Source organism: Choristoneura fumiferana, chromosome 27 (genome assembly GCF_025370935.1).
Source record: "Choristoneura fumiferana chromosome 27, NRCan_CFum_1, whole genome shotgun sequence".
In the NCBI taxonomy this organism is placed as follows: domain Eukaryota; kingdom Metazoa; phylum Arthropoda; class Insecta; order Lepidoptera; family Tortricidae; genus Choristoneura; species Choristoneura fumiferana.
The window spans coordinates 9,845,302-9,869,331 of record NC_133498.1 but is presented as its reverse complement, the minus strand read 5'-3'; the positions used below and the strand labels follow the sequence as shown (position 1 = coordinate 9,869,331).

The 24,030-nt window shown below is 38.3% G+C and overlaps 1 protein-coding gene and 1 long non-coding RNA gene across 2 annotated transcripts in view; one reads left to right on the top strand and one right to left on the bottom strand.

Annotated features, from left to right (window-relative positions):
• LOC141443371 (uncharacterized) overlaps positions 1-24,030 on the top strand; it is a 282,390-nt gene that overhangs the window by 221,275 nt on the left and 37,085 nt on the right. The gene's annotated exons all lie outside the window — the stretch shown is intronic.
• On the bottom strand, positions 8,890-20,910 carry LOC141443610 (acyl-CoA Delta(11) desaturase-like; the record flags this gene model as incomplete). The annotated part of the gene is given in 4 exon segments (XM_074108945.1): positions 8,890-10,194; positions 18,247-18,402; positions 19,160-19,340; positions 20,769-20,910. Coding segments are annotated over 4 exon segments (1,023 nt in total), but the record flags the coding sequence as incomplete, so codon positions are not given.

Genomic DNA, 24,030 nt, shown 5'->3' with positions numbered 1-24,030 from the left:
GTGTTTTATCCCCGACGCAAAAAAGAGGGGTGTTATAAGTTTGACCGCTATGTGTGTATGTCTGTGAGCGTAGCTCTTAACGGCCGGAACGATTTAAATGCGGTTTTTTAGTTTGAAAGCAGGTTTTCTAGCGATGGTTCTAATACATGTTTTATCAAAATCGGTTAAGCCGTCTTTAGATTGTCAGCTCTTTTGTTCGCGTGGGTAGGAATCTTAGAACAATAGGTATTTACTTTACTTTAAACATATTTTGCGACTCTCAAATTTGAAACATCTCATGTATGCTTTATAACTTGCATGATTATAGAAAATTCTCGGCTGATGCTGCAGCCAGGATATCCAGAACATAGTAGTGTAGAAACACTCTTTGATAAAACCATAGCAGATATATCGTGCTTGGATTCGTTTCGATCAGTTTTTGATTTCTACATAAGGTAACGGCGCCTATTACCCGGGTATCGAAATCGACGACGCCATCACCACGCGGCAATTTAAAATACGCATTTTATAACCAAACCGATAGATTTTAAAAAAAATATATATTTTACAAGATAAAAGCTTATTAAGTCGACTCACGTATATATTAGCGCTAGTGTATGTGAATGAATCAAACATCTTCGCAATTTTGTGATTTTCGAAATGGCACCGACGGAAGAGGATTAATACTAACGCGTGACACCACATACAAGCAGACTCGACTTATTTAGTGTTTTACAATATTCATGGAATTGAACTAATGTTATGGTTTTTAAATGGCTTTTTATAGTTTTTTGTACAAGTTCTAAATACTTTTTGTACATTTTTTGGGCCCGAAATACGATTAAATGGAAATTAAATACAAAGCGGCGATAGGTGCCATTTTTATCTGTTGATTGTAATACCGTGGTATATCACGGTAATAGTTAAAGTGGTGGTTTTGGTTCTTCAAGCTTTATTTTGTGGTATAAATTATCGTTTATATAATTTGTTACAGTTATTCCAATCTTGATCTATTCACGCTTTTAAAAAACTATTTCCGTGGTATGAAAAGTATTAACAAATCTCTTAATTTTTAGCAAAAACTTCAATACTGAATTTGTAGTTTCTATAGAAAACCGTTATTTTGCCAAGTTGTTTAAATATTGCGATGAAATTTTATATTTACTTACCAGTTATGTAATTTTGGTTATATGCCAAGGATGTAATAAGTATATTTTATTTGTAATTCAAACACAACTCTATCCCTATAGTTTTTATAGGTCGGAATTAGATTTTGCAATACTCCAAATTAAGCCAATTAACGATGGTATGAGTATGATCGCATAACCCTCGGTAAGAATGTTTGGGAATCTATTACCGACCCATCTCAATTGTCTTTGGGTCGGTAATAGGTTTTAAAGAAGTCCCTATTAGCCGAGTGATCATTTTATTTTTCTGTTAAAATAATTCACATTTAGGGTACCGTAAGTGCAGATTTTTTTGATAAAGTTGTGACTTTTACTCAGGGTGCATACATCAAACTATAACTGGTGGCATGAGCATAATAAAATACATGGGCTGGATACACTATTCGAATCATACTTTAGTTTTTTATTACAAATTTTCTCAAAAATATTTGATGTATACATATATTATACAGAACAAAGCCATTACCCTTTTTTAATCCCTCGGTATTAAGTTCCAAAACAAGCTGTCGGGTTCCTTTTACCGATGGTTAGAAAATTGCCGTTTTTTTATACCCTCGGTAATAGAAGCTCAATTCGCGGTAATGGATTCACAGCCTGTCCATTACCACGGTAATAGAAGATTTGGGTATTTTGATTTCAATAATATATTTTTTATCAAATACTAATAACTAAAACGAGCCCAAAAAGTTAAGACACTGAAAGTTCAATAAACGCTCTTAAATAAAAAAAATATTCTCGTTGTTAAGGAGCTTTGATACCCTTAATTTTTGGGAACTCATTTGAAAAACTTCCTTAAGTACCACGGAATAGGCGCCGTTACCTTACAATGCAATGGTGGCAACAGGATGAGCTGATGCTGCAGCCAGGATATCCAGCACACAGTATATACTTCTTGAAAAAATAATAGCTGATATGTCGTGTTTGATTCCCTTTGATCAGTATTTATTTTAACATACAATGCAATGGTGGCAACACGATGAGCTGATGCTACAGCCAAAATATCCTACACACTAGTACACTTTTTAAAAAAATATATACCAGTTTAGAAACATTAAATAAAAAAAAACCGCCCGAAAAAAACGCTGTCAAAAAACGCCGCCAAAAAGGACTAAAAAGTAAAAATAATTATACACTACCTAGCTGTTGCCCGCGACTTCATCTGGCGAAGAATTCGTTTATCCCTATCCCCGCGGGGACTATGCTGCTTTCCCGCAAAATTAGCCTAAGTTCCCCAAACAGGAGCCAAACCACTGAGATTAGAGACTTGAAATTTTGCACATAGATACCTCATACAATGTAGGGCACCATAACTAAGGAAGGATTTTTAGAAATTCCCACGAAAACGGTTAAAAAAACGAGATTTATATATTTGATTCCGAGTGACCCTATCTCAGTAACTATAAAATACTAGCCTCTTTAAATTTGGCATAGAAGTAGGTGATCATAATAGTAAAAAACGGTTTTTAGGATTTTTGGAAATTCCCACGGGATAAGGAAAAACGGGATGATATATTCAGTTCAACGGATCCTGTGAACTATAATTAACTAGCTTTGCCCGCGACTTCGTCTGCGTGGAACAGTAACTTTGGGAAGTATTTAATTTATTTAGGACACCTACATTGCCAATAATTAGCAGCAAGAAACTTTACGGTTTACTGAAAATAATGAGTATTTTAAAACATTGCTATAAATAATTACCTAAACTATTTTTTTTTGTTTTTTCATCCATCCATTCATCCATGTTCTTTGGTAAAACATAAATATTTTGCGGGAAGCCACATTTTAGCAATACGACGTGTATTCTACACCTGCCAACATAAAATGGCTACTTAATTCTTCATAGTGAACTCTTGACACCTCACGTCCTTTATTGTAAAGTTTAGAAGGGTAGGATTATAATTAAGACGGCATTTTTACTAAGCATAGCTACACATATTTCCGATAAATATACGTATAGTAATTTTTGTTTGGAATTCTTAAGAAATTTCATCCCCATATTTTCAAGTAGGTCGAATTTGAAAAAAGGCCGGAACAAATAAATGTTTTGTAGGTTCCGCAGCTCAAGAAGAAAAAATGGACCCTCATAGGATCACTTTCAAAAGTCAAGGCAATTAAAGCTACAGTCATTAAAAGGTGTTTCCATGTAAATCGCCTTAACAGAAAAAGTAATAGGGTACTTCCGGCTGTCCTGGAAACTTGGAATTTTGCATAAAGGTAGCTCTTATATACCTCAATAAATAAGAAAAATCTGAGAATTAAAATTTTTCATGTCTGACTGTCTATGTCAATAGGCCATCTAAAATGATCCTACATTGCGTACATTTTGCTTGAGCTTAGAAGGCTCTCTAATACTCTGCATCATCCCCTCTGCTAACATCACCTCAAAGGTAAAATTTTCAAAATCGCTGGAACAAATATCCATTTATTTCTTATATGTGCCCAAATGCCAAGTTTCATAAAGAACTATCGATTTATCTTCGACAACGACGATCTTCCATATAAAGTTTCATCCCCTATTTCACCCCCTCACAGGAAGAATTTAAAAAAACGCGCTAACAAATATATATTTATCTCTTATCACGTGCCCAAATGCCAAGTTTCATAGAGAACCATTGATTTATCTTCGACAATGACGATCTTCCATATAAACTTTCATCCCCTTTTTCACCCCCTCACAGGAAGAATTAAAAAAACGCGCGAACAAATATCTATTTACTTCTTATCACGTGCCGAAATGGCAAGTTTAAGAAAGATTCATCGCTTTATCTTCGATAATGACTACCTTCCATATAAATTTTCATCCCCTATTTCAACCCCTCACAGGTCAAATTTTCAAAAAAGCTCAAACAAATATCGATTTATTTCTTATTAAGTGCCTAAAAGCCAAGTTTCATGGTTTTATCTTTGACAACGACGAACTTCCACCATATTAACTTTCATCCCCTATTTCAACCCCTTAAAGCCTCTTTTTCGCAAAAAAAGATAGCCTATGTTCTTTCCCAAGGTCTATTCTATGTCTGTACCAAATTTCATCAAAATCGGCTCAGCGGTTTAGGCGTGAAAGCGTAACAGACAGACAGACAGACAGACAGACAGACAGAGTTACTTTCGCATTTATAATATTAGTATGGATTACTAGACTCTTCAAATTTGGCACAGAAGTAGGTGATTATAATAGTATAAAACATCGAAAGCTCCCGTTTTTCGTTTTACTCGAAGCAGAAAGCTGAAATTCGGGATGTAGGTTGCTTAACGGGGTGTAAAGGAGCATTGAGAGTGGAGTTTTCAAAATTCGAACGGGAACGGGAAAAAACGAGAATTTTCGTTTTACTACTAAAACTAGACTAGACTAGACTACTTACTAGACAACTGAAATTTTGCATTTAGGTTCTTTGGGTAGTGTAGAGAGCACTACAAAAGAATTTCCCGAAATTCTGACGGGAACGGGAAAAAACGGGATTTTTCGTTTTACTGGTCGCAGAAAGCTGACATTTGGCATATAGGTTGCTTGAGAAGTGTGGAGAAACATTAAGTAATAGATAATTTTCCAAAACTCCTACGGGAAAGAGAAAAAACCGGCCGGTGTCGGACGCGCCCAAAATAGGGTACCGTAGCCATTACGAAAAATTAAGTAATATTTTTCTAAGGATTTCGTATTTTATACGGAATCTTCCAAGTTTAGGTATATTTTAGACCTTAGGCTGCTATTTACTCATAAACTACTAATAATTCTTAAGCAAACTTAGCCGTTATAGTTTTCCTTGAAAGTTTGATATAGGTACTTGCTACCATCCTGAATTTTTTAAAATTTTTCCACCCACCGGTTTAGATTTTAGAGGGGGGGGGCTCGATTTTAATGAAAAATTGCACTTTAAAGTTGAATATTTCCCAAACAAAGCACTGAATCGAAAAATCGTTTTTTTAAAAGACCTATCTAATGATACCCCACACTACAGGGTTGGATGAGAAAAAAAACCACCCCGTTTACATTATATGTAAACTTATATATCCGTGCAAAATTACAGCTTTCTAGCATTGATAGTCCCTGAGCAAAGCCGCGGGCGGACAGACAGACAGATAGACATGGCGAAACTATAAAGGTTCCGTTTTGCCATTTTGGCTTCGGATTCGGAAGCCTAAAAATGATCGGCGTAGGCACGCGTAGGCAAAGATAGAGAAAGAAGAAGTAGCTTTCTACTTCTTAGGGGGGAGTTTCTATGAGACTTCCTTATTCTAGACTTAAAAATATGGCTGGCCACTATTTAAAATGATCCGTATAGTGTTGTTAAAATGATGTGTGAAATAAATATGCTAATAAGTACCTATGCAGTACCTAACTTAAAGATTACTTATCGGGTGTGCATAATAAAATCAATAATATAAGGAAGGTTCATTTTTGTGTGATTATCCGTTCTTATTTATCTTTTACCTAATTTACAAAATATTATCTACAGTGCAATTTCGAATACTTATATATTTCGGGTTCTAGAGTAAGATTCGGTTCTCGCCGGCAGCACACGAAATAATTAATTTTCTCTCGTGCTTTGCATAAAACTTTTCAAAAACTAGCTTCAAAACAGGTAAAAAAATGTTGTTTATAGCGAAGTAGGTACCTACACTGTAGTAAACTGTTACCTATCGTTTACGGCAGTACCTAAGTACTTCGCTATACACACAGATACACATGTCACAATTATAACGGGGGTAATTATGATAATAATAATAATAATAATAATTTATTTATTTTCTTCACCACCACCGTTACAATTTTTTCCGTTACATTGGTTCTTAGTTACTACATAAGGGAGTCAGACCCGTGTGGCAAAGACTGCCCGAACTAGGATGAACCTGTGTGTCGGGTCACCAGGTCAATTAAAACATATGTCTTTATAACTAAAGTACACGCGGACGAAGTCGCGGGCATAATCTAGTTTAGTAAAAGTACCTAGTAATATTTTTTTATCTAAGCGTCGTCGGTGTCGGGGGACCGCTAAGGTTAATACTTTTAAAAAATACAACATATGTACTTTAGTTTTCTGTTAACCTTAGCGGTCCCCCGACTCCGACGAAAGGCTAATTTTGCGGGAAATCAGCATAGTCCCCGCAGGATAGGGATAAACGAATTCTTCGCAGATGAAGTCGCGGGCAACAGCTAGGTAGTGCATAATTATTTTTTACTTTTCAGTTGTCTTTTTTGGCGTCGTTTATACTATCATCTGAGTGACACTGAAGTATAGTGTGTATAGTGACTATACACTAAAAAAAAATTCTGATTCTGATTTACCTTTCTCTGAGACATCATCAGTGGGTACTGGCACTCCAACGGTCGGTCGACGAATGAAACAGCTCGGAATGAACTCAGACAGAAGTATTAAACATGTCATTTAATATGCAATAGAATATTTAAAAATATTTGCATATTAGATTTTTAGCGATAGATACAACTATATTGAAGAAAAATATTAAATACCTTTTCACCTCAGCAGCTCAAACAGGCAGGTTTTGCTATTAAAAATCAGTGAGCAAAATGCGATTTTGCTCACTCCGTGAGACAAAGTAACTTTTTTTTATTCTAGACAGTGCTGGGTCTACTCACTGAATTCCAAATATTCAACACGAAAAAAGCGAGAGATAGGATCAAATGTGTTGATTTGTAATAAATTACATGAAAAAGAAATATTTCCAAAATATCAAAAAAAAACCGCTATTTTTAACCCTCGACGTAAAAAGAGGGGTGTTATAAGTTTGACCGCTATGTGTGTCTGTCTGTGGCACCATTAAAAGTAGGTATTATTTATTTTATCATAATAACAATATTATTCAACTTCTGCGAAATAAGAAGGAACTTAACAGCAAATTATAGTCAAAATACCACAAACAGGACTTATCACGCTAAAACACACGAGTAATATTTATCTCGACATAAATAATATATACGTAGGAATATTACTTGTGTGTTTAGCGTCATAAGTCCTGTTTGCGGTAATTTGACTTGAGTGAAAGTCACGACAATTTAAAACGTTAACATCAAATTAACAAAAAAGCTCAGGAAAATATTGTCGGGAGACAAATCCAACGTATCTATCACCATTAAATTCCCGTTTTATTGAGTTTCACAGCACATGACAATCTATACTAAATAGTAGGATTGACAATATTTTTCACTTTAATAATTTATTATATACTAGCTTTTTGCCCGCGACTTCGTCCGCGTGGAATAGTAATTTTGGGAAGTATTTAATTTATATAGGATACCTATTCTGCCAATAAAAGTACATAGAAACTTCTACGGTTTACCAAAAATAAACTATTTTAATACATTGCTACAAATATAAACTATTTTTTGTTGTTCTTCCATACATCCATCCATACGATGTTCTTTGGTAAAAAATAAATATTTTGCGGGTAGCCATATTTTAGCAATACGACGTGTATTCTACATTCTACCCTGCCAACACAAAAGGACTAATTCTTCATAGTGAACTATTGACACCTTACGTCCTTTATTGTAAGTCAAGGCATTTTTACTAAGCATAGCTACACATGTTTCCGATAAATATGTAGTATTGTTTGGAATTCCTTAAGAACTTTCATCCCCATATTTTCAAGTAAATAGGTCGAAATTTGAAAAGCGCCAAAGCAAATATTTTTTAGGGTTCCGTACCTAAAAAGAAAAAAATGGAACCCTTGTAGGATTACTTTGCTGTCCGTCCATCCGTCTGTCTGTCAAGACCCTTTATCTCGTAAACGCGCGGAGTAAGGTATCGAGTTGAAATTAAAACCCTAAACCCAGGTCAATAGTCCCGAAAGCTGTGAAAAAATCAAATTTCTAAGTCCAGGCAATCAAAAGCTACAGTCATTAAAAAGGTATTTCCATACAAATTGCCTCAACAGAAAAAGTTATAGGGTAGAAACTTGGAATTTTGCATAAAGGTAGCTCTTACTCTACGGTACTCTACAATAAATAAGAAAAATCTGAAAATCATAATTTTTCATGTCTGACTGTCTATGTGAATAAGCCATCTAAGAAGACCCCACATTGCGTACATTTTGCTTATGAGCTTAGAAGGCTCTGCTAACACTGCACCATCCCCTCTGCTAACATCCCCTCGCAGGTAACATTTTCAAAAACGCTTAAACAAATATCTATTTATTTCTTATAAGTAGCCCAATGCCAAGTTTCATAAAGAACCATCGATTTATCTTCGACAATGACGATCTTCCATACAAACTTTCATCCCCTATTTCACCCCCTCACACGAAGAATTAAAAAAACGTGCGAACAGATATCTATTTATCTCTTTTCACGTGCCGAAATGGCAAGTTTAATAAAGATTCATCTATTTATATTCGATAATGACGACCTTGCATACAAACTTTCATCCCCTATTTCATCCCCTCACAGGTCAAATTTTCAAAAAACCTCAAACAAATATAGAATTATTTCTTATTAAGTGCCTAAATGCCAAGTTTCATGGTTTTATCTTCGACAGCAACGAACTACCACCACATAAACTTTCATCCCCTATTTCAACCCCTTAAAGCCTCTTTTTCGCGATAAAAGATAGCCTATGTTCTTTCCCAGGGTCTATTTTATCTCTGTATCAAATTTCATCAAAATCGGTTCAGCGGTTAGGCGTGAAAGCGTAACAGACAGACAGACAGACAGACAGACAGTTACTTTCGCATTTATAATATTAGTATGGACTAGTATGGATTACGGGTTCCTTTGTAACGCGTTGTACAGTCACCAGCACCAATATCTGACACAACAAGCGTGCATAAATATCTGATACGACTCTATTTCTAGGGCCGGAACGAAACGAGATAAGAATCCCTTTAGCGGTCTGTTAAAAAATTTGGAATTCAGAAATGTATTTTCTACCGTTGTCAACACCCTTTTAGACCTGTATTCATCAAATTTTGAAATAGTAGATTGTTCAACAAGGGACTAAAACAAGCCATGATGACAGGAGATGTTTAGCCACCCGAGCAGAGCGAGGGTGGCTATAGTTCGAGTGTCATTAATGAAATTCAAATAGCAAAAAAATCTCACAGATTCCGTCTATGTGACACCCGACCCTGGTGCTGCTAAGCTCGCCTATGAGGTCGTTTACGTATAGGTTGAAGAGCGTTGGCGAGGTCAGCCCCCCTGCCTCACCCCGCACTCCAGCCCATACGATCGAGACAAGGCTCCGTCCCATCTAACGCAATTGACCTGGTTCCCATACCAATACTTAAAGATGTTAACTATTTCTGTAGGCACATTTTCGTTTTCAAGCTTTTTCCAAAGTATATCGTGTAGGAAACCAGGTCAAACGCCTTAGATAGGTCCAAGAAGCACGCAAACACAGGTGTTTTTCGTTTCGTATCTAATGACCTAACTAATGTTTATCATAGCTGGCAACTTTATAGACAGCGAGCGATGTTGCCAGCAAAGTCAATCCTAATGATATTTGAAACTGCAACAACCTAACTTTCAAACTATCCCTGTGTATATAACACTTTGACACCGCTCGTATCCTTCATATCTTTATCCCCCCACCCATAATATATCTTCTCTACTTTCTCCCCACTTTTAACTAAATCTTTATCCCCCCATCCCCATAAATTCGTCCCATCACCAGTCCTCTTAGCTCTACTTTCAATCATCTCATCAGTGGCTGTTTTTAAATCATACGCCCAACCTATCCACGCGAAGAAATCGATGAATATCGTCGTTAAATTCAATCGATTATTCCCTAACTCAGCCGTTCTGTAATCCCATGGAAAAACATGATGGTAATTGTGGAAACATTCTCCTAAAGTTACAAAAGATAATGTAGAAATCTGTGCAGCGGCTATGTTTTTGTCATATGGTTTGTTTCCGAAAGCATGGGCGGCGCTGTTTACTAGACAAGAAGCGTGGAGGTTTAGAATTATTCGCAGCGAGTTGATGTGCCAGGAATCGCTGAAGGATTGCCCCCAAAGCATCGGTGTTAAAGATGGGAGGATGTAGGCGCAGGATAATATCACTTGGGCCCCGTATCTGTAACAAATATTAGATACGTATTTATATGACATTATCACTTTAATAAAAATTAAAGCTGCTCTTCATCGAAAATGGAAGGCGACTAAGCACAGGAGTACATATATTAGATTTTCGGAACTTAGGGCGGATATCAAAAAACAGGTTTCCTCTGCTTATAGTATTTATATCCACCAAATACAGTCAAAATTAAAAACTAACCCACGCGCTTTTTGGCAGCACATTGATAGCCTTAAGTCTAAGGGGGGTTTCACTTCACAAGTTGCCTTCGAGGGGAAACAGTTTACTGGTCCTGAGACAGCTGAGGCATTTGCCGGGTTCTTTTCAAGTGTCTTTTTACCTAATGTTCCACGTCTTGATTGTAACAGTCGGAAAGCTGGTGAGGATAGAATGTCTGCCAATTATATTCACGTCAAGGGGGTGACTCTCGGTGAGGTCAAAGCAGCCATTAAGAATTTAAAGCCCAACAGCGCTGTTGGGCCTGACAGGATACCTGCTTATATCGTGAAGGGATGTGTTGATTTTCTTGGGGTACCACTACACTCTTTGTTTAATCTGGCTCTCTCTACCGCCTCGTATCCTCAACAATGGAAGACTTCTAGGGTTAAGCCTATCCCTAAAACGAGTGACGTCAATAATGTGGAGAGTCATAGACCTATCGCTATTTTGTCAACGCCAGCGAAGTTGTTTGAGGCAATACTTCACCGAGCGCTATCTGTACAGTTAAAACCATTCCTGAGTGACGCGCAACATGGTTTCAGAACAAATCGGTCGGTCGACACAAATCTCTCAATCCTGACCAATATCATCTCTGAACATCTTGATAAGGGCATTCAGGTTGATGTGCTGTATTTTGATTTTCGCAAGGCTTTTGATCGCGTGGATAACGACGTGTTGCTGCAAAAATTGGATATTATTGGATTCGCTCCAAAATTGCTAAAATTTTTTGCAAGTTATCTACGCGATCGGCAGCAATATGTTCAACATGGTCATTTCATCTCGGCCCCCTACCATACCCGATCTGGCGTAAGCCAGGGATCTATTTTGGGCCCTTTTCTTTTCGGTATAATGGTGAATGATCTCGAATTGGCTGTTAAAAATGCAAAATGTCTCCTTTACGCTGACGACCTGAAGTTAGTTTACGGGATCGAATTACCTGCCGATCGTATCTCCTTGCAGGCAGATATCGACTCTGTGTGGCGGTGGAGTGTTGAGAACAAGTTATGCTTCAATACGGCTAAGTGTTGTGTGTGCTCCTTCAGTCGTGCTTGTTTCCCCACGTATAACGAATATGTTCTGGGAGTAGAGCCCATTAACAGAGTCTTCTCTTTTAAGGATCTGGGTGTTATATTTGATACGCGTCTTACTTTCCACGATCATATAAGGGCGGTTGCCGCCAGTAGTTTTCGTAGACTAGGTTTTGTCATTCGAAACATCCGGGATTTCCAAGATCCAGGGGCTATAAAAGTCTTATTTAATGCCTTAGTGAGAAGCAAGCTGGAGGCTTCAGCCATTGTATGGAACCCGTTTGAGGTGACCTACATCTTGCTGTTAGAGAGGGTCCAGAAGGCTTTCTTGAGAACGCTGTACAAAAAAATATATGGATGTTACCCGTATTTATACCCTACTAAATTCTTACTTGGCACTCTAGGCTTTAACTCATTGGAGGTGAGGCGCAACCTGAGCCTTCTAGTTTTTACTGTTCGGGTCTTGCGTGGGGCGGCAGACTGTCCTGAGCTCGTTGAGCAGCTAGTTAGATTGTCTGTCCCTGACGTGCCGAGGATAACCTTGAGACCGCGTATGCGCTCCCTGTTAGCCGTGCCTGCGGCTCGCACCGTGTCGCACAGGCACTCGCCGCTGCCGCGCGCTCTGGCGCTGCTGAATGCGCTGCTGGAGTTCCGGAGTGCGACTTGCTGGCTGGGCGTTGGGCTGCTGTGTCTCGACAATTATTAATGTTCTGCGAGATGATGGATGACAGGAAAACTAGTGTTCCTATGTAAAGTTTCTCACTGTACTTTAGTTTAAGATGTGATTTGTGTAGTTTCACAGTGTATTGGTCAATACTGTAATGCTGTGAAATGTACTTTTTAATAAATAAATAAATAAATAAATAAATCACTATTAGCTACACAATTCAATTCAAATTTAGGAAAAACATAACCCTCCTTCGGGAAGTCAGGTAAAAAGTGGCTCCATCAATCATTTGATGATTCTTCCAATGTTGAGGTTGGCTAAGACACTGCATGTAGCCGGACGTCTGGGTCGATTATTATATGTTATGTATGCCTATCCAATTTATTAAAAGTGGATCGAATCAATAACACTAATGTGGAGTGTAGTATGCGTGTATTGAAGCGTGATGAGATGATGTATGTACGTTTGAATTTGAACGAAGAATGAATACTGAGTTTCAGTGTAGAGCAAATGAGATGTTATGGCAGTTGACGACGTACGAAGAACGTAAACAGACGTGTGTGTTCATTGTGTTTTCTTTTCTAACGTAATTTTATACGATTTGTACAAGCTACTGCTCCGTTTCATTTCACGAACAGCAAGGCTACTACGAAACTCGTAACTCGAAGTTCGTGTCGTGCGGTCCCACTCGCTCTTGTATCAAACAGTGTAAGTGTCAGAGGGACCGCACGACACGAACTTCGAGTTTCGAGTTTCGGAGTAGCCCAGCTGGTTCCTGTTGGTACGGCGCAACCTCTATGGTTGCAACAGCTCTATGACGTTCTTCTGTCAAGCTTGTCTTGTCACGAATTTACATAAAAGGAAATACGTTATTACAATTTATGTTATGTTTTAAATAAAAGGCATTGTATTGCAAATGATATATTTATATCCCACGCCCAACAATTGGTAGCAGAGCGTGGTTGCCTGCATAAATGGAAACAGAAATAAAATAAAGTAAAAATGGCGTCTTCGACATACCGCTCTATAGAAACGTTAAATAGAAATAATTACGACACCTGGTGTTTACAAGCCCAGGCCGTACTAATTAAAACCGAACTATGGGATTACGTTAGCGGCGAAAATAAATTATCGCCAACACCGAATGCCGAAGAAAAATGTGAGTTCGAAAAAATGGACATACAAGCCAGATCGGAACTTATTCTGCTCATCTCGCCGACGGAACTAAAACAAATAAAAGGATGTAAAACATCAAAAGAGATATGGGAAAAACTCAAATCCATACATCAAAGCGCTGGTCCGGCGAGAAAAGCTACACTGTTGAAACAACTCGTGCTGAAGAAAATGAATTCTGAAGAGGATATCCACGACCATTTAAATAATTTTATGGATGTCGTCGGAAAGCTGGAGGACATGGACGTTAAAATCCACCCGGAACTATTGAGTATCATGATGCTCTATAGCCTACCAGCAAACTATGAAAACTTCCGCATCGCCATTGAGTCACGAGATGTGCTGCCTGGTCCAGAAGAATTACAAATAAAAATTGTTGAAGAAAACGAAGCCAGAAAGCAAACAGAACCGAATGACACCTCATCAAGGTCCGAAGCACTTTATGCTAAACAGAAGAGGAAGGTCTTCGTCTGTAAACACTGCCATAAAAAGGGCCACACTACAGAGGCATGTTGGTCAAAGAAAGAAGCCACTAGCTCACAGAAAAATAAAAGTCACGAAAAAAATTTCAATGTATGACAACCTGTGGTGCCTTGACAGTGGCTGCAGTTCTCACATGACTGGCGAGGAAGAAAAATTCGAAGAATTAACACCTGAAGTTAACACTTTAAGTCTCGCGTCGAAGAAGCACACCACACAAATTAAAGGGCGAGGAAAAATTAGTATCTCTACCAACGACGAAAAATACAACTTGAACGATGCATTGTACGTACCGGAAATAACGACGAACCTCATATCAGTTGGGAAAATAACTGATAACGGTTACAAGGTATTATTTGAAAAAGAAAAAGCATCGGTCATACAAGAAGATACCGTCGTACTACAAGCTTCAAGAAATAAAAACGGGCTTTATTATCTGGATTTCAAACCGGAAGAATCAGCAAATTTCACAACGAAGTCACAAGATAAATCGATGTTATGGCACCGAAAATTGGGTCACATCAACGAAAAAGATCTCAAAATGATGGTTTCGAAGCAGATGATGAGAGGACTAGATTTAAATGAACTAATGCTAGATACCTGCGAAACTTGTATAAAAGGTAAACTTTCATCCTTACCATTTGCCAGCCATGATCGATTGTCATCTGAAATTTTAGAAATTATACACAGTGACATCTGTGGACCGTTTGAAACGGAATCGATTGCTGGATCCAGATACTACGTATCCTTCATCGATGACTTCACCAGGTACTGCTGTATCTATTTCATCAAAAACAAAAGTGAAGTAATCGAAAAGTTTAAAGAATACAAAAATGGAGTGGAGCTGTTCACAAAGAAGAAAATTAAGCACTTGCAATCGGATAATGGTGGCGAGTACAGAAGCAAAGAATTTGATGACCTGCTGGCAAAATGCGGCATCAAAAGGAGACTGACAGCACCATACACTCCACAGCAAAACGGCGTAAGTGAACGAAAAAACCGATCACTGCTAGACAAGGCTAGATGTTTAATGATGGAAGCAAATGTACCCTCATGCTTATGGGCAGAAGCAATAAACACAGCCAATTATCTAATAAACCGAAGTCCAGCAAAAGCCTTAAATGGAAGTAGTCCATACGAAAAATGGGTTGGCCGAAATCCAGCCGGAAACCATTTACACATTTTCGGCAGCAAAACATTCATCTTGAACAAAAGACGAAGAAGCAAATTCTCCCCTAAAGCCGTAGAAGGCGTATTTATGGGATACGCCAAAAATGCCAAAGGATTCAGAGTCTATCTACCTGACCAAAACGATGTTGTAATCAGTCGAGATGTCAAATTCGTCGAGAAGATGTACTATGATGACACTCGTACAGAAACAGTCCTTGGCAACAGCAAACGGGAACCTGAAAAAGAAATGGTGATATCACTTAACAATAAGAAAATTCATCAAAATTCTAACTTACCGATTCAGGATCCTCTTCCCTTGACAGACATGTCCTCCTCAGATGCCACCAACTTTGAAATAAGTATAAATGAAAATCTGTTGCCATCTGAGGATGAGGGGGCCGCAACTGCTGACCAAGACCAAACTTCAATTGAAGAGGAAGAAGGGGCTGAAAGTGATGGATACCAAACTCCACATGAAACAAATGAGAGAACATCGCAAAGACCCACAAGAAATAGAAAGAAGCCTACATGGACAACAGACTACTACCTACAAGACGATATGGAAGAAGAAAGCTTGCTCGTGTCGGACATGACATACTTGTCTGAACAAAATGAAACTGAAGACGACTGGCACGACGCAATCAAAGCTGAAATAAAAGCACATATTAAGAATGAGACGTGGAAAATCACGAAGAAAACCAGTGGCATGAAACTCATCGACTACAAGCTTGTTCTTAAAACAAAAACTGGACCGGATAATACGGAAACAAAGAAGGCAAGACTTGTTGCTCGGGGATTCACCCAAAGACCTGGAATAGACTTTAATGAGACTTTCGCACCTGTGGCCAAGTTAAGCTCCATCAGAACCGTCGTTGGAATGTCTGTCGAAGAAGGCATGAAATTAAAGCAGATGGATGTCACGACAGCGTATCTGAACGGCGACATAGAGGAAGACATCACTATGAAGGTACCTGAAAACCTGGAAAAGTATGTGACAGAAATAATTATCGATGAGAGCGGAAATAATGAGCTGACTATATACAACAAAGCTAAAGACATGCTAAAATGTATTAGAGACATTAAGGGAGAAAAAGTCTGCAAATTACAACGATCCTTGTATGGTCTAAAACAATCCGGGAGGCAGTGGTACATCCGATTAGACACGGAATTACGTAATATTGGTTTTGTTCCATCACAAGCAGATCCGTGTGTATACATACTACAGAAAGGAGGAGCTAAAGTAATCACAGCCATATGGGTAGACGATTTACTAATAGCTTACAACTGTCCTAAGATGATGCAAGAAATCCAAACAATGCTTGCACACAAATTTGAAATAAAAGATCTGGGAATACCACAGAGAATGCTCGGAATTGATTTTAAGCACACTAAAGATACAGTGAAACTTTGCCAAGAAAAATATATCAAGGACACATTAACTTAATTTAAAATGGACGAATGCAAAGCAACGAGTACCCCTATAGAACCAGGGCTAACGCTTGAAGCGGACAAAAAAACAAAAGATAAAGAATTGCCATATAAAAACTTGATTGGAACACTTCTGTATCTAGCAGTAGCTACGAGACCTGATATTATGTTCGCAGTCAGTTACCTCTCGCAATTCAACGATAGCTACAGTGCCGAACACTTCAAGAGTGCCAAACGTGTGTTAAGATACCTCAAGGGCACATCTAGTATCGGTCTAAATTTTAAGAGAACCGAACAAGAATTGTATGGCATGGCAGACGCAGACTGGGGCGCCTGCAAATTAGACCGCAAGTCTTTCTCCGGGTACTGCTTCATATACGCAGGAGGCTGTATCAGTTGGTCGTCGAGGAAACAAAAGAGCGTAGCGCTTTCCACAGCAGAGGCGGAGTATTGTGCGTGTACTGAGGCAGCAAAAGAAGCCATACACCTGAAGTTACTATTTAATGACCTGGGGATTCATATAGATTGCGTCAAGATTTCAAATGACAATCAAGCCGCATTGAAGCTCAGTCAAAACCCTATAGTTTCATCAAAATCCAAGCACATCGATTTGAAGATGCACTATATAAGGAACTGCATTCAGAATAAAACAAATACGCTTGGATTATTTGGAGACAAAGAAGATGGCGGCTGATTTACTGACGAAGGGGCTATCAGGGCCACGGCTCAAGGAGCTGATGATCCACTTCGGGCTGGCATAGAGTCGCGAGGAGGAGTGTTGGTACGGCGCAACCTCTATGGTTGCAACAGCTCTATGACGTTCTTCTGTCAAGCTTGTCTTGTCACGAATTTACATAAAAGGAAATACGTTATTACAATTTATGTTATGTTTTAAATAAAAGGCATTGTATTGCAAATGATATATTTATATCCCACGCCCAACAGTTCCCACATTTTAATTCTCGTCTTTTAACAGCTAGACTTTTCACAAAAATTCACTCTGATTAGATTAGATTTTTAGAAAAATATGGCTCTGTCCATTGGAGGACAATTTTGCCAGTGTCTAGTAGGTTTTGTTGTGTACGGTGAAAAAATTCTAGAAAACGAAATATGAGAGGTAATGGTGGATGAACGATGACCGAAAATAATAAAAAAAAAACACTTGATTTTAATATTTATTTTTCATTTGAAAAATCTTCGTCAAAATCTGACGTTATTTCTTGATTGAAACTAGATTGAAACACACTAGCGTAGAGATAATGGAAAATTTGACATTTTAAAAATCGATTAATACTCGATTGAATAAGCGATATTTACCTTAAAATTAAAAAATGGTTACTGCTTTTATAATTGAAAAAACAGTCTTTGGAATTAAATCAATTATTGTAAATAATAAAATAGACAATAATACGTTGATCTATTCAATTACCTAATAAATAATCGATTAACTGAACAGATTAATTATTATGCAATAGATTCTAGGTTTTCACATCACTAAATGTCTATGGTGGGTTAATAGCGTATTTGTTTACGCTTGTCATAAATAGAATTGGAATCGTACAGTCAACGTCATAAATAAGTGATCACTTTTGTACCTTGTCGCTTTTAGTCGGTACACAATTTCGTATGGCTTTTCAAACATGACGTTAAAATGACAAAGTACAAAAGTGATCACTTATTTATGACGTTGACTGTACCAATAATTATGACTTGCATGTAGCGGTTAGACTGTCATGAAACAGTTAGTGTGTTAGTTCTTCTATTCAACACTAGATGGCGCTACTCTTCTCGCATTTCAAATTTAGCACATTTTTTTCAGCATATTCGAATAGTATTTTACAGTATGTGAATCGGTTTAAATGTTCTTTTTTTTTCTTTTGTACTCACATTTTCTGGAACCGCAACACAGGGTTATTGTATATGTCCGACATATCTATGGTCCGTGACCGTTTTAGGACTTCCGGATGTTTCTTAACCAGCAGCCAGCCCACGTGGGAGTAGAAGAACCCTCGCGTGGCATTGTGGGGATCAGCGTCTGTGTCACTGTAACATAAATAAATGTTATGGGACGATAAAATTGAGAGAAATAAGAGTCATTTTTACACACAAACTAGACATAGACACACAAAATTAAATAAGTTTTTTTTGTTAAAAAGTTAGTCAAAAGCTTTTTGTCTTGGCAGTGGCACTACCGTGCCCCCAGATCATTTTTAATAGAAGCTTTTTTTGCTGACTCTACTTGAATTGTCATCTAAAATACATTTTCGTACCAAATTTCAAGTCGATGCCACTAACCGTTGAGGAGTTCCGTCCTGCGGAGCGGAGAATATTGTTGGCTGAGTGTTTGGTTCGCCACCTGAAATGTGTTTTGCAATTTGGCGAAATACCGTATGATAAATGTGTACATTAATATTTACAATAAATAAAAAAAATACGACAACGTCCTGGTCTGGCTGGGCCACCAAGATGTCACTACCTGATTAATGTATTTTCAACGGACTTACACGAGTAGGTATGCCAAATGTTACAAAATTCGGTTGCAAGATTTGACCCGCACATAATACGACGAACGTACTGCTCAAAAGAAAATTGAATTTTATGGGTGAAACGAAAATACTAATGAATATAATTTTTTATGTAAGGCCAGTCCTTGACATCATCATCATCATCATCCCAGCATATATACGTCCCACTGCTGGGCACAGGCCTCCTCTCAGAACAAGAGGGCTTGGGCCATAGTTCCCAATCCGCACTGGGCCTTGACATACGTGTAGTAAATAAAAGCTTGTAAAAAAAATACCTGTACTTATGATGGAACCTATGGTCCCTGGCCCAGTGGCGCACGGTGTTCTGGCTGGTGAAACTGTGGAATATCATAAGCAGTATCTCCAGAGGCTTGGTGGCCTTGTAAGTCTTGTGGGACCAGAGACGATGAGCGCCGGCTGTGATGCCCAAAATGCCGGCGTTGTACATCAGCAGAGCTGGAACAAGATGGGATAAATGTTAATTACCTACAAGTAAGCTAAAACAATTGGTTTACTCACCCGCGATCTTATAGTCTACGTTTATGCAAGAAATGTGTGTTCACACAGTTTCTCCACCTTCACACTGTTAGAACACACACAAATCACACAAACCCATCTATACTGACGCGCTTCGAACTAAATCAGAGCTCATCTTCAGAGCAGAATAGAGAGATGTTAGAGTCTAACATTGTAGCATGGTGAACGGTTGTTTTGCTCTGAAAATGAGCTCTGGTTGAGTTCGAAACGCGTCAGCAGTGTGGTGGTGGTAATAGATGGGTTTGTGTGATTTATGTGTGTTCTTATAGTATGGAGGGGGAGGAACTGCATGAACACACATTTCTTGCATAAACATTAGCTATCATAAGGTCGCGGGTGAGCAAAGTGATTGTTTCAGTTCATTGATATTATGGACCTCCGCAAAGTAACGCCTGGTTCAATAAATTGTTTATTACAAGCTTTTATTTAACTTGCAATGTACCTACCTAATGTCATCGAATTAGTAAGTACATATGTATGGAAAACTACATTTCGACCAAATATCGAGTCAATGCAATTAACCGTTGAAGAGTTCCGTCCTGCGGAGACGATCCTGGCTGGACCACCAGAATTTCAATACCAGATTAATGTATTGTCACCGGACTTAACCAAGTAGGTCCACCAAAGTTAAAGTCCATCTCATCGCCGGAAGTGGGTCGAAATTCGGTTGCAAGATTCGACTAGCACATAAGTACACACATGGCAATAAATAAAAGCTCGTTACCTCAGAACTCCGTCATTTATGAATCGACTTGAAAACATTTTTTTCGTTCGTTCGCCTTCAATTAGGACCCATAAGCACCAAATTAGGATCTGATGATCGGATCTTAAGGAAATCGAGGGAACTCTTCAAATATTGTAGGGACACCTATGGTCATTTGGATATATTTAGTAATAACTCGTGCATTTGCTTTGCTCTTGAAAATCATCATTGGTGAAGTGGAACTGATGATGTAGACCACAGTAAAGTTGACCACCGGAATTACTACTCAATAACAAGTACTTCACGGGTTGAATTTCAATTACTTTAATACAGTTGCTAAGCAATTTATGCTCGTCGTGATGCATATAGTAAAATGGAACGGGTGGTGAAGCACCAGGACTCCTCAATAAATTAATGTCTCTGCATTGGAAAAAGCAATCTTTCCTAAAAAGCGACGAGCAGTTGATATTAAACTATCGTAAATACTTATCGTAGATTATTTGTATTAAAAAGCGTGAAAAAAAAATCACTCCTGCTGGCTCGTGCTGAGGCACCGACTTCAGGCTGGTAGAAAAAAAAATCTTGGTTTTTTGTAGTCGGTCAATTTGTTGTTATATTTTTTTTATACATATAAAAATACTTACTGAATACAATCGTCTGCCATGTCGCCACAGTGCAGATTAAATATAAGCCATACAGGCCACTGATGTGCCAGTATGTGAACAATGTGACTGGCACTGCTGCCAATTCGTGCTTCCTGGGAGCCGCTTGCGGAGCCACCAGTTTTATCACAGTCTTCTCTCTCTCTCGCACTTCCTAGAACTGTTTCCGTTGCGTTTGCCACCATTATGCTCTACAAAATGTAAAAAAAATGTTGTGTCAGAAATTTAAATACCTATATGTGCTACTAGAAAATAAGTTTTTGTTGAAAATTTCATTTTTAATGCAAGCGTTTTTTGCTGACTGTACTTGCATTGTCATCTAAACTAGGTACCTACATATGCGTACCAAATTTCAAGTCGGTACGTATTAAGTTCTTAGAATTTGGTATTATTAACCATTGAGGAGTTCTTTCCTGCGGAGACGATCCTGGCAGGACCACCAAGATGTCACTGTTACCAGATTAAGAATGCCTCCGGGACGGTGAAACTAAATAAAAGCTTGTAAAAAGTTTTGTCAGGAATTTAAATAATATACCTTTTATATTAAAACTAGCTTCGAAATTCATGTGCGAAATTACATTTATCTAAATAAAACCTTTCATCTAACTTGCTCTTTCACCCACCAACGTTCGCATTTATAAGTTTATTTGGGAATCTTTACTAATATAGTTACTCTATCTCACTGTTTGTATATCTGTATGTCCGGTTGTTTGTCTTTTACCACTGCAAGCTTAAACCTCTGAACCGATTTAATTACAATTCGGTATGAATATAGTTAGTTTGATGTCCAAGAAAGGACATAGGATTGTATATTTTCCGCGGGATAACGATAAAAAAACCGGCCAAGAATGTGTCGGACACGCCCAAAATAGGGTTCCGTAGCCATTACGAAAAAATTAAGTAATATTTTTCTAAGGATTTCGTATTTTATACGGAATCTTCCAAGTTTAGGTATATTTTATACCTTAGGCTGCTATTTACTCTTAAACTACTAATAATTCTCAAGCAAACTTAGCCGTTATAGTTTTCCTTGAAAGGTTGATATACTTACTACCATTCTGAATTTTTTCAAATTTTTCCACCCACCGGTTTAGATTTTAGAGGGGGGAGACGCTCGATTTTAATGAAAATTTGCTCTTTAAAGTTGAATACTTCGCAAAAAAATCACTGAATTAAAAAATCGTCTTAGCAAACCCCTAATGGTTTTAAAAGACCAATCCAACGATAACCCACACTATAGGGTTCGATGAGAAAAAAAACACCCCCCTTTACGTCTACGGGAGGTACCCTAAAAAAAATTATTTTTATTTTTTTATTGTACCGTTTTGTCGCATAGTTTACATATCCGTGCAAAATTTACAGCTTTCTAGCATTGATAGTACCTGAGCAAAGCCGCGGACGGACGGACAGACAGACAGACATGGCGAAACTATAAGGGTTCCGTTTTTAACATTTTGGCTCCGGAACCCTAAAAAATAACAGGGATCGTTATCGGTATTCTTACTACCGGTTTAAAATAGGGTACTTATAACCAGTTATAATTGCATTTCGCTATTATATCGCTAAAAGCTCTGATTAGTCGTTATATAATCAATACCGGTATTCAAATATATTACCGGATTCGCCAATTGATAACAAAAACAATACCTCTATTTGACAATAATTTATCAATGAAAACCATTACCGGTATTAACCTGTCAGTGTCAATATACGCAATTATTTGTTTATGTGAATAATTTGTGCTTTGTTTGACAGATTGTATAAAAGTAAGGTGCAACCTCATGCAGCTGCTCGTCGCTCGTTTTGCAGTGATAAGTCTGGTCACGTGACCCATTTTAAATTTCCCACGACTAAAAAACTAGCGTCAAGTCGCCGCGTCGAACAGCACCGTCAACATGGATTCTTGTAGGAATAATATTGAAGCTTGATTTCTTAATAACGGTGTTTTTTCCGAAATTAAAGAGGTTTTTTTTTCCAGCAATAAAGCTCACCATTTCCAGCTTTGTCGCTAATGTCACGTGACCTGATTTGACGCTGGAAACGGGCGTTGAGCCGCTGCATGAGGCCGCACCTTAAGAGTACAATTTCAGAATTGGTGGGTATTTTGGGTTCTTCGAATGAAATGAAAGGCAACCATTACTTAATAATTTACTTCAAAAAGTATGGAATTATTAATCTTCTTCTACTACCAACGTGCTGAATACTTACGATCTGCAGTAGAGGCTATCACTTTCTAACTTCTATTTAATTAGTTATTCGTAGACACATTATATTTTGAAGGTTTTTCACGAATGCTTCCTTGCTATTGTTTTGTGTTGGTTGTTGTTGTTGTTATGTTTAGTTAAGCCAGTTTATAACATGTTATTGCTATACCTACATAAGGTAAATGTACCATATTACGGTATATTAAGACGTTTCCTACTTTGACTGAGGAGTGAGGATTAAAAAAAAATATGAAGATGTCAGATGTAGTATAAGAGGTGGTAAATCCGGATCTGAAGATTCAAAAGAGTCAGATCCTCAAGCGGATCGAATCCCTTAATTGACTCCTTTTCAAATCTTATTGACTCCGGAGTTACTAACTCCGACTGGATCGAGCGGCTCGCTCGCTCGTGATCGCCGTCACGCTCACTCACACTGAACTCGCTCCGTCCGCCTGCTTTTCGCTCTCGCTCGGCTCGGATCGGATCGCAGGCTACTACGAAACTCGAAGTTCGTATCGAATCGTCCCTCTCGCTCTCGTATTACAATAGTATAAAGTGTCAGAGGGATCGCACGACACGAACTTCATTTTGGAGTTTCGTAGTAGCCCTGCGATCGGATCTTGGACTTGGATCTTATTATCTATGTTTGGTGGTCGGTTTCGGTTCGGTTTCGGTTCGTAGTAGCCCTGCGGATCGGATCTTGGACTTGGATCTGATTATCTATGTTTGGTGGGTCGATTCGGTTCGGTACTCGGACTTGGACTAACGAACGAATCTTTTCTCTCTCTCACGAATCTGTACTTCAGTTCAGTCAGCGGGTTGGGGCACCGCAGTACCGTACCGACACCGACCGACCGAAAACCGAGCCGGGGCGGATCGGCCATAGATAAATTAATAATCGCTCGAAAGAACCGGAAGTCAATAAAGGAGTCGGTCAATAAGCGGATTCGGTACCGACCACGGAGCTGGATCTAGTGAGTCAGATCACTTCGCGGAGTTGAGATTACCCATGTCTAATGTAGTAACTATTTATTTTAGGG